Source organism: Branchiostoma floridae, chromosome 1 (genome assembly GCF_000003815.2).
Source record: "Branchiostoma floridae strain S238N-H82 chromosome 1, Bfl_VNyyK, whole genome shotgun sequence".
Lineage (NCBI taxonomy): Eukaryota > Metazoa > Chordata > Leptocardii > Amphioxiformes > Branchiostomatidae > Branchiostoma > Branchiostoma floridae.
Window position 1 is genome coordinate 17,689,753 of NC_049979.1, and position 11,838 is coordinate 17,701,590.

At 38.6% G+C, this 11,838-nt stretch overlaps 2 protein-coding genes across 3 annotated transcripts in view; one reads left to right on the plus strand and one right to left on the minus strand.

The window, feature by feature from the left end:
- LOC118414513 (cation channel sperm-associated protein 1-like) overlaps positions 1 to 4,524 on the minus strand; it is a 5,716-nt gene extending 1,192 nt beyond the window's left edge. Inside the window, exons 1-9 of one of the 2 annotated variants that reach the window (XM_035818597.1) lie at positions 4,423 to 4,524; positions 2,498 to 3,021; positions 2,250 to 2,363; positions 1,896 to 2,046; positions 1,644 to 1,735; positions 1,076 to 1,231; positions 496 to 559; positions 248 to 332; positions 6 to 69 (exon numbers count right to left, since the gene is read on the minus strand). In XM_035818597.1, the coding sequence (XP_035674490.1) occupies positions 6 to 69; positions 248 to 332; positions 496 to 559; positions 1,076 to 1,231; positions 1,644 to 1,735; positions 1,896 to 2,046; positions 2,250 to 2,363; positions 2,498 to 2,963 (1,192 nt within the window). In that variant the 5' untranslated portion in view covers positions 2,964 to 3,021; positions 4,423 to 4,524. Of the gene's footprint in view, positions 1 to 5; positions 70 to 247; positions 333 to 495; positions 560 to 1,075; positions 1,232 to 1,643; positions 1,736 to 1,895; positions 2,047 to 2,249; positions 2,364 to 2,497; positions 3,022 to 4,408 lie in introns of both variants that reach the window. The other variant, XM_035818604.1, reaches the window with a different exon arrangement.
- Positions 4,525 to 4,549: 25 nt separating this feature from the next.
- On the plus strand, positions 4,550 to 10,674 carry LOC118414529 (alpha-soluble NSF attachment protein-like). The gene is made up of 11 exons (XM_035818614.1): positions 4,550 to 4,808; positions 4,943 to 5,022; positions 5,527 to 5,643; positions 5,797 to 5,843; positions 6,037 to 6,114; positions 6,666 to 6,721; positions 8,181 to 8,265; positions 8,551 to 8,655; positions 8,842 to 8,910; positions 9,035 to 9,085; positions 9,291 to 10,674. Exons 1-11 carry the CDS (start codon positions 4,714 to 4,716, stop codon positions 9,390 to 9,392), a joined length of 885 nt encoding a protein of 294 aa, XP_035674507.1. The 5' UTR covers positions 4,550 to 4,713; the 3' UTR covers positions 9,393 to 10,674.
- The last annotated feature ends 1,164 nt before the right edge of the window (positions 10,675 to 11,838 follow it).

An 11,838-nucleotide genomic window follows, 5' to 3' on the forward strand; every position in this document is an offset into this window, starting at 1 on the left:
CCTACCATAACTTGATGACTCGTAGTCATCATACCAGTCGTCATCAGAGTCGTCATCATCAGCAGCACGCTGAAAGTGAAGTGGACCAGTGAGCAGCAGAGAAAAAAAATCATATGTAATTAGGACAACATAACATAGATGTAATTCTTGGGGTCATTTTAAACTTATTTCTAATCAGATTCAATAATAGCTTGATCTTGCCAACTGACTACAACTATTGGTTGTAAGGGTATTCTGTACCCCTTACCTTATGTTTCTTCTTGTGCTTCCTCGCCTCTGCATGATCCTTAAGGGTCAGCTGAAAGTTGTCCACTAGCACAGCAACAAATAAGCTAAAAACAAACATTAGAAACAGTTTTACAATACATGATACAATACTCAGAAACAGATAGCCTAAAGCTCTGCATCGCTATGTTCCCCCTAGAAAAGCCCGTTTTAACAACCTTCTATCTTTTAAGTTTCAGAAAGGAGAAAAAGAATCTATGATGTACCTACTTGAGGAAGATGAAGTACTCCATGATGATGTAGAGGAACAGGTAGAGAAAGATGTGCCATTGCCCTGCAATGTGAAAAATGCATTAACGTCGATATTGCAAAGGCACTCAATGCCTTTTTATCCATCAAATGTAAAGGAAAGCATTCTATGGCACACAATCACGCAGGCCAGCAGCCCGTATGAGATTCGAAGGGCGCCCGCCTGCCGCCCCGAGCCTTAGTAGGGCGCTAGGTCACTGCCGTAAAGTAGTCGTGGTGCGTCCGTGGGCGATGTCCTTGGTGCTGAACTTGGTGATTAAAAGATGGAGTTCATTTTATTATTTGCATTTTGGGGAAATTGTTAATATGTTGCCTTTCTAGATTTATTTTATTTAGATGGCACCAAGGCATGCGCAGTTTACAGAGGGCATTCCAGGCACCAATGCTGATGTTGGTTGCCATAGTGCATACATATATTATACGGTGAAGTTGTACATCATTCACGGTTTACTGAAACGCTTACAATAGCGAAATCAGTCCATGATTCAACACGTTGTCGCAGCATGTTGCTGATATCGAACAATATGTGTACTCTCCAAACCTGGGTCGTTGCTGACTGCATCACTGTAAATGTAGTACCAATCGTCCAACGTCAGCAGCTGGAATAGCGTGAACATGGCAATTGCCAAGTTGTCGAACCGACCATTCTCACGGTAAATGCCCGCGTACAGTCCCCGTCCAATCACTGCAAACATGTCTGGATTTGGGTCAAGTTAACAGTATGCAAGTCGGCACATAAAACAATTGCTAGATCAGCAAGTTATAATTATGTCTGGAAGATAGATTCTTTTTGTACTTTTTTTGTAGTTAGAATATTGTTATCGATAAGTGTCCTGTCATTGTCCAATTCCATTTGTATTGTGTCTATTTTCGTCAGCAGGGCTAGCCCTTTGTAATAGCCACAGGCTTGTTGGGTAGCCCTGGCTGTGCGTGCTGAACAGCCAAACCAATAAATAGATAAATAGAATATAGATATAGCGTCGTTAGTCTTTCACTATATTTATAAGCTAGCACGTACGGGTCAAGGAAAATGTTAAGCCCTCCGAATTTATCTGACCTTAACATTTATTAGTTTACTTTATGGCACTGTGGAAACTTTGAAAGGATACACAAGAAGAGGGACATGAGGAGGAAGATGGCGCCCATGGACTGGATGGACTGTAAACATGTTGTCATGATCACTTGCAGGTTGCCCAGAAATCTAAAGACAAATTAAATTGTCCAACTTAAACACAGTTACATGAAATATATTAATTCATTGTAGAACAATTGTTTATGATTTGTAGAGATTGAACCCTTGGATTCAGTTATAGTAATTCCAGTGCAAATCTAATGCTGATTTTGTCGAGGTTGAAATGTACCTGATAGCTCTCAGTGCCCTGAGCGCTCGGAAGATGCGGAAAAGACGGAAGATTTCCGCTGACTCTGTACCTGATGTGGCACTGGATGGTGCACCACCTGTGTACAGATCCATGATGACGTCAATCAGGTTGAACATCACTATGATGAAATCTGTTGGAGGGAATTAAGATAAAAGAAGAATCAGTAACAAGTCATTGAGAGTTGCTGTTATGCTGGTCTAGCCCGAGATGGCTAGAATTTATATGAGTATGTAAACTATCAATTCTTCACAGACATCACGTCAAGAGTGCATTGTGCTAAAATGAAACGATGATTACGTGTTGTATCGACATAAATCCTTTTATTTTACTAACCTAAGTCATTCCAGCCTTCTTTGAAGTACGACCCTCGAAAGGCGTATAACTTCATGACGCACTCTATCATGTAGATACCGCTGAACAGCTGGTCCAGCACCATCAAAAAGGACCCTGCATGTACAAATTGTTGGTTAACCAGATACAAAATGTACGTATTCTACATGCTATGCTAGAATATGCTAGCGTGCATAATCTTTAAAACAGCTGACATAAAGTAACAATATGACAATACATGTATCACCAACCTGCGCCAACTTCTATCTCTTCAAAGGTCTGCACCACAAGCATAGTGGTGTTGAGAAGGATCACTACAAGGATCATCCCGCCGAAGAAGTTCGAGTCCACCATGTCGTACACAGCTCTGCGGAGAGGGCTCGCATTCTTAAGCAGTTCTTCCTTCACCTTGTTCACCTTCTTGGCGGCACTCTTGGCCGATACCCCCGTGGTCTTACTATCTTCTTTCGTGACGACTTCCTGTACATGTAGCCGATTGGCGTGGTCTTGGGAATGCACGCTGACACGTGTATCCATTTGGCTACCGAGGAACCGTTTAGCAGCACCAGGCCGAGAGATGGCTTCCGAGCTTGGTGCAAGGTCTGCAGTATGAGATGAGTGTTTCGATTTTGATGGGCCCCAATTAGGATCTGGTTGGGCCACGGATTTTCGTCTCTTTTTCTTCCGTTTGGGAAGGCTGGTTGATGATTCGTCCATATCAGTAGTCTCTATAGCTTTTGAAACACCTGACAGTGTTGATGATCTTCACCTGACCCTGGTACCGAGGACGACAAGAAAGGATTAAGTCAATGGAGTGGCATCGTAATACAGTCATGGAAAAGGTGTAAACATGTGTGTATCCCGTTACTATAGAACGACAATGTAGGTCATTGTCATTACGACAATGTCAATGACCCTGGTGATTCACTAAACCCAATATTTTGTTCTAGAACATGACAAACATTTGTACATATGGTTGATGGCGATGGAGAAAACCAAACAACTAACAGTCACATGCAGAAAGCCAGCACGAGTCTGAAGAAGAAATGCAGCACATGGGGGTCAAGAACGACTCAGATCTCCATAAACCAACTCGTGAGTGGTCACACGGAACTAAACGCCTACAAAAACTGGATTGATCCCACGGAGACACCAAACTGTAGCACATGCGGTACAAGGGAAAATATAGACCATTACATGTATGAATGCCCAAAGTACGAGAGCACCAGACAACATCTAATGAAAGAAATTGACAACATATATGAAGACTACGAAATCCCTCAACAAGAAAGAACAATGGATGTTGTATCCCTAGCAGGAATGCGAAGCGACCTGACAAACGAAGCAAACAAGAGGATGTATTTGGCGTTCGCCAAATACATAGAAGGCACGAGAAGGTTTGCCGAGCAGGTCTAAAACATCCCAAACACGCATATGCAAAGTACCAGAGTACAAGCACCAGCGAGGTCAACAAATCTAAGAGCACCCAGCAGAAAAAGCACCGAGAGACCATGTCTAGCGGAGAAATAGACGTTGAACAAGGACAACAACAACAACAACATTGATGATAACGTTAGTAAACATACTACATATTCTTGTCCAGTGTATTGAAGAGCATTAAACACATCGATGTCCACTTTGTTGTTAAAAGGAAGCCAAAGTGAAGCTTTTCAGCCTTATTTTCATGTTATTCAACTGCTAATCGCGAGCTCAGTCCACCATTGCAAGGATCGTTACTAACGTTATACACCACAGTCTAGCCGTTACGACATTTATCCAACTGCATTACTATCGCAAATCACATACATAGTGTCTATACTGCTGAAAAATATGTTCTTTAAAGATGTAACTGTACTCAAAATCTATGGAGTGATTGGGTGAAGTAAATGCATGGCATAATCAACACTTGATACCATGGCGAAACTCACACGTACAACTTTAACGTTACAACAAATATAGCCAGGAAGCAAACGAAATCTAGAATATCTAGTAGATAGACTTATTGAATGTAATGTTCGTCAACGATCTATCTTGAGGCCACTTTACGATCCATGCAAATGGTTTCCCAAAGGCTTTTCTTCATTTTCAAGTTTGTCTTTTTGGATGCCGCACAGGCCGGTGTCAAGAGTTTGAAGTGTGGCTTTCCATATACATGGACCAACTTGATGTTTCGTACAAGAATCCGAGGCTGTACTGTTAATCCTTGCGCGCCTGTGGAGTGATACAACCATTAGGAGCTAGTGACCGCTGTTTTGTCGTCTGCTAATATAAATACCCCGGTGCATGCTGGTCAGGACATGACGTCATGTCCTCAGGTCAGGTGATTAGCTGAACTTTCATGGCGGACGACCTGACGTGTGCGCACTGAGAATATCACTGCAGAAATCAGAGATTCTCTATCTCCCACTCAACTTTCTGTCAAATCTCACACTTCTAAACGTATTGGTAAACCCTTGGGACGAATAAAATGGCAGCAAAAGAAGAAGAAGCCCAACAGCTGATGATCCAGGCCGAGAAGAAAGTGAAGTCGTCCCAGGGATTTTTCGGCTCCCTGTTTGGAGGGTGAGTTGGGATCGATCCTTGCTTTGGTGCATAGTGGGCGTGATCATTGCCTTCTGTTGTGTATTTGGCTTCATTTTAACAGCTAGGCTTCGGAGGTTTAGATTCTGCTAATGTGCGTTCTTTGTTTTGTATAGTGGCTCTTCCAAGCTGGAGGACGCAGCTGACATGTACGTGCGGGCTGCCAACATGTTCAAAATGGCCAAGAAATGGAGCGGTGAGGTTCATGACAACGAAGCCTTCTCCCTCAATCAGTCATGAAAGATTCATCTAAATTCATTTAAAATGTCACGATTTAATGAATACAGAGGTCATCTGACTGGTTATATCCTATATATAATCAGTCTAAGATCCTTTGGCATGCGAGGTTAGGTAGCAGAGAATTATGTCTGCTTTGTTTACCTCTAAATGACATGATGCTGTACAATCATGTACAGTCCTCCATACTCTAGTAAATTGATTTGATGGCATACAGCAAGTATTGTCCTTTGACAGCAAAATTAATTACTTATGCAAAGTCTACCAAGTAGGGATTGGTTGCACAGGGTAGAAAATAATGATGATATTAAGTTATGTCAAGGAACAAATAGCCATTCATTGTCGGTACAATGTAACGTTACATATAATATGATGTGGAATATCTGTTTTTGTCATGCATGAATGTAACTCCAGCCTATCAATGCACTCACTAATCAACAATGATATTTTCTTTCAATGTCAGCTGCTGGCAATGCCTTTTGCGAGGCAGCCAAACTTCAGACCCAACTGAACAGCAAGCACGAGGCAGCCACATGTTTTGTGGATGCAGGGAACTGCTTCAAAAAGGCAGATCCTCAAGGTATGGAGAATTTTAAGTCTTACATGTCTCTTACACGTGTTTGGTAGACTGGCTTTCAACTGAAGTTGAATTATATATAACCAACCATAATGGGGTGTGTACCTTGGTTTTTATTGTTAACCTCACTGTCATTCCCTTCATTTCATATTATAGAGGCTGTCAACTGCATTTCCAGAGCTGTGGAAATATTTACTGACATGGTGAGTAAAGTGTTTTTGTACCAGATTGGTGAAAATGATACTTCTGTTCCCTAAACTTCTAGGCTAACATTGGTGGTCTTTTTATAGCCACATGCACTGTTGTTTACATTTTGAGAATTTTTGTGGATGAATAACAACATTAGGAGCTTTTGGTAACTTCTAAATGTCACTTCATTACTATTTTTATGTCCAGGGTCGATTCACTATTGCTGCCAAGCACCACATATCCATAGCTGAGATTTATGAGACAGAGATTGTGGATATTGACAAGGTTTGTGGCATTGATTTAATTGCTAATGAAGTTGTAACACTTTTAGAATGATCTGTACACTGTGATCATATAGCAGACAGAATCCATTGATTTAATGGCTTTATTTGTTTAGTATCTGTTGTAATGTACAGTTCATCATACTTTGTGTCTCAAACATAAAGCAATTCTAACATACCTATAAAATGCTAATGACATTGGTAGTTGTAATCAGCAGTGATTGAAGGACATTTCATGGTGCTCTAATCTAATCCCTTCAAATCGATTTTCTAGTCTCAGACTCTTAGTACAGGAAACAGTCGTCATACCGTACCATACTTAAATTTGCAATGAGAAATTTTTCATTCACAATGTTGAAGTATCAAGTACTAGTATGCTTTGTAGCTGTAACAATCATCAGGTTAATTTCTTGTATCTTGAATTTGCTTGATTGTGAGCAAGGACGTTCTATATAATGTCCTTGGTGGACACTTGCGAATGATGCTGGTAGGGATTCAAATACTTACAAGAAATTAAAAAGATGCCAAACAATCAGTTTTTCTTCTTTATTCCAGGCAATCTCCAACTATGAACAGGCGGCCGACTACTATAAGGGAGAAGAATCATCAAGGTGGGCCACAGATAATTTGTCCTTTAACATAACACTTTTTACATAAGCATTTTTATCATAAACCAACTGACAACTTGCAAATTTAAATTAAAGCATGGTTCACTTGGCTGCAGATGTCATTCATATAGAATTTCCTAAACAATAGTGTATTCAAATTTCGTAGTTAGGCAGCATGGCACATAGAAGGCACATCTCTCATGTATCTTTGATGGTAACTAAAGAGGATTAAAATAAGGACAGCACCATAGGTGAATACTTTTTGTGATCCATTCTGACTCAAAACTCTAATGCAGGTAAAAGATAATCTCATAAGTTATAACATTACAGGTAAGTATATGCCAGGTATTTATTCCTGGTGAAATGTTGCATCATCCAAGTTCTGGTTTAATTTTTTATAGTGCAGCACTGTCGATGGAACATGACATTTCCCTTTCTTTGTTTTTCCATTTTCCCTCCTACTATCTTTCGAGGATTTCCTGACAAGAACTTGGAAGTTTGCATAAAGTAAACTGTATATAGCACCAAAGTGGTCATTAATAACTGAAAACACATCTGTTTCTGTTACCTCTGTCCATGCCATAACATCACATTTCATACATGGCTGTTTGTGTCATCTGTTCTTGCTACTGGTGTTCTGTAGTGAGTAGAACTGTTTACTGTGTTGTTTCCCCTGCTGTTCAATGGCTTCCGAAGACGAAGGTAATGAAAATGTTTTCGTCAGCAACCCTTCCATTTCTCATCAATATTTAATCTGTAATGAAGGCTATAACTTTTAAACCACTAGAGTGTCTGGTATTGTCATACCAGAAAATATTTTATTCATGACCACTTTGTGAACAGATGTCATAGAGTCACTAATCCAGATCTCATGCAGTTTTCTCCTCGATTTATTTTGATTATGATCATCACTTACATGAAGTACATTTCAGTAGTTAGCTAAGATGTGGAAGTTTCATTGCACATGACAAGTAATGAGAAAGCAAGGATAACACTCTGAACACAATGTTACCAACCGACTGTTCAACCATGAACTCGATGTTACCAACTAACAAAGAATAAACACTCAGACTGCATGTAACTCCTCTTCCTAATGACTATGTATATGTTAACTTTAGTCTTAAATACAGTGCTTTTATCTTTGTTTGTTCTAGGAGCTCCTTGATTTGTTGTGTTTATTGAAGTCACTCCCACTGAATATTGATACTGCACTACTGTTTTGATTTTGCCCTGGTCTAGGTACTAGTACTAGTATATATAAAGTGCTAGTGCGTTGTGATCCACACAATGCACAGTGAAGGCGTAGCATATGTTAAAAAGGAGGAGGATACTATTAATCAGAATTAAGTATTAGGCCAGAGACCTGAGTATTGTGCCTAAAGTACAAATATGCTGCCATTGTTACAATGATAGAAAGAGAAAGGCAGACAATGACAATCCTGTAAATGTTCTTGTGTTTTAGCTCTGCGAACAAGTGTTTGTTGAAGGTGGCTCAGTATGCAGCCCAGCTTGAGCAATATCCCAAAGCCATAGAGATCTATGAACAGGTATGTTACATTGTGAGATTTGGTACATGGTAAGATCTAGAGTGATCTCTAATGTGTTATATCCTCATTGTACTAGACCAAGACCAAGCTTCACTTTGTCATTGTAGTACACCTGTAAATATTTCTTTCCTTTTTGTCAGTATGTATGCAGTTCAACTGTTTCCTGATTCAGGACTCTTAAGAAGATACAGCAAAACATCCAGTGTGTAGACAGATTTTGAAACAAGAATTCAAGATACAAGCTAGTTCTTATTGCACATAATGAGTATTCCCCTTTCTTCAAAGGTTGCAGTGACAGCCATGGACAACAGCCTTCTCAAGTACAGTGCTAAGGAGTACTTCTTCAAGGCAGCTCTATGTCACTTGTGTGTTGACCTGCTTAATGCTCAGGTATGTACTTTATTGTAGTTAGGTGATAACATTGATATTATTGATATTCATTGGTTGAGTATGTCGGTTTCATAAGGTATTCAAGAACATGTTAATGCAAGTAGTTCTCAGGCATTGTTTGACTACTGCAGATTTTTCAGGTTTTATTACTCTGAAGGAACATGTTTTTGTTGTCTGTTTTTACAGCAAGCTGTACAGAAGTATGAAGAGATGTTTGCAGCTTTCTCAGATACTCGGGAATGTAAACTTCTAAAGGTAGGACAGTAATTTTGTCCCAAATAATATGTCTTTATTTACATATCTTCAGCATTTATTAACATAATGTAGTAAAAACTGTTAAGTTGTGATTTTAAACTCTCTCTTCCTCTTGTTCTTGTAGACTTTGATGACAGCTCTGGAGGAGCAGAATGCAGACATGTACACAGATGCTGTGAGTACAGCTTGTATCTTATTATCATTGTGAATCTTACAAACATTTAAGTGGGCAACTCCAGTACTATTCTGACTTGTCACTTTATTACATTTGAAAGGCTATGAATATACATGATGTGTGTGACATGTATGCAGTACATTTGTTGAGCACTTTCAAGAGAAACAAATAGCATACTCACTGTACATATGTGCACCTCTTGCAGGTTAAGGACTATGACTCTATTTCTCGGCTGGACCAATGGCTGACAACAATGCTACTGAGGATCAAGAGAACTATCTCAGGGGAGATGGAGGATTTACGATAATTACTTCCTCATACGCAGATGTCATACTGCCCAAGGACACATTTGCTAGCAATATATAGCATATTTACCAATATGATCTGCCATCAGTTTTATGGATTGTAGCATCATCACGTTACATGTACTTTTTGTCCTGCAAGGAACAAATGGACAGATTGTCCATTATGTTCCATTGAAATACACATATATGTGCTTATGCAGAACTGTTGATCTTTCCATCCAGACAGGATTATTTCTTGCTGAAAATTAGCATGATAGATTAGTTTCAGATACATGTAGGTAAATGTAAAATGTACTCAAGACGTAGTGCTATGACCATTACACATCCTTGTATATTGTCCTTACTATGTTTAGAATTGTTTTAATCAGTTTAAGATAAATTTTGAATTTCTATCTTCAGAACTATTTATTTGGCCATCTGTCTTGCTCTTTGGTCAATGTACAACTGAAGTGTTGGTAAGGATTTTCACTTTTGTACATTTAATGTTCATTTCACAAGGATGATGTGATGAAAAATAAGTCACTTATTTTTTTTTAAGCTTCAGTAAGCTAAAATGGCTTCAGTAATTCCATAGACCTGGCAAACATCCAACTGCATTTGGTTTTGTTGATTTCAAATTGAGTTTTGTAGATGTGATTTTATGGTTATCCAACATTTTCACTTTTTGTTTCGTCAGGCATATCTAATTCTAAGAAAATACTAATGCAACACCACTGCTTGAAGCCAATACCTAAACAGAAAATGTTTAGAATGCAGAAATTGTGGTATGTAATTGTAATTGTAGATGTTTAGCTTAGAGAATGAGAAAGCTGGCTCAAAAATATACTTGCTTCTCTAGAAAGGCGTTCAACAAGTACTGCTAAGGTACAGTAGCTTGCTGTTAGCTGTAGTTTGATACAGATGAATGTTGAACAAGGATTAATAGGCACAAAATCGATTGTTTACGTCACATCTAGTACTTGTAAGATATTGTATTGTTGTTGTGTTTGTGCTGTAATGTTGTCTACTTGTATTACAAACCCTGTATTCTAAAAACCATGACTTGGGATATACTGGAAATTGCTCTCATTATACCACAGAACTTAAAACCTTAGACAAGTAGTTAATTCAAAATTGTATTGAACTTCCTGTATAAACTATAGTAGAAGTAACTCGAGATATATTGTAAAGACATTGTACAGAAAGAATCTGTCATGATACAAGATTATTGATGTTACAAATAAAGTGTTTGGAATATGGAGGTCTTTAGGGATGAGGCGTGACCATATTTCGGGCAAAATTATATGATGTCTTTTGAATATCCACCTAAATTTCAACTACATGTGGTTTATTACTTTGCAGGCAACACCCAATATTGTTGTTAGGTAAGAGAGAAGGACAAAACATGGACAATTGAGCTGTGACCTGTGTGGGGGCCAACTTGCCCTGCTAAAAGTCAATTCTTTCTGATAGGTTCTGATAGGATACGATCCTCAACAAACATTTTGACCATGTCTGAAGATTTCATGGCATGAGGAACATGACCCACACAGTACAGATCACAGTTCACCCTTGCTTTTCTTGCCACTCACCTTCTGTGTTACAAAAGAATGATTGGAATTTAGTCACCACAATGACTGATATGTTGGTGAATATTGATGAAAGGCTTCGTATCATGTAATTGTGCCCCAGAATTTGATTTATATTGATTACCCCTTCTACACACTTGACTACAAAAAATGATTTCATGGATCTGTTTGCTTCCAAAATTTTTCTCATTATGATATAGTATTGCTTTGTTGGATGTAGCACAAGTTGTTTTTATTTGTCACCAGTTTTGGTATTACTGAATTGCTACGATGCATTACAATACATATCTGAGGGCTTGCACAGTACGCTTATGTGTCGTAATAAAACTGTCCATTCCTGATTACATTTTTGTACCTATTGTTGACAATAGACAAGTGCTATAACTTTTCTGGACCTGAAATTCTTTAGAATTTATGTCATAAAAACTTACTTTAAGAGCAAATTTAATTGACTTTCTTATCATATGGGAATTTCTCATTTCATGTGTAACCCACTTCAAGTATCGGACTTGAAAGATTTTTCCCTTTGTCCCCGATGAAAACTCGCAAATTTAGATTTGATTTGATCAAATTTAAATATTCTATATGAACATCGATATACAAGTATGCTGATTTTGTGTGTCATCTGTTTCTCAAGATGACAGAATATCTATATTAGACGTGTCCTCCATACTCCAACATGACAATCAGGTATGGGTTTATTTACAGTCAACGGGACAATAAATTCTGAGGGAATCTTGAGCCAGGTGGAACTATCAGGACAGTAACATTTCCAGGAAAATATCCTGATTTCTACATAACAGATTGTTATGTAAATCTCAGGATGTTGATTGACAGACATAACAGATTGTTTATTGCTAACAAACAAATGTCCTCTACA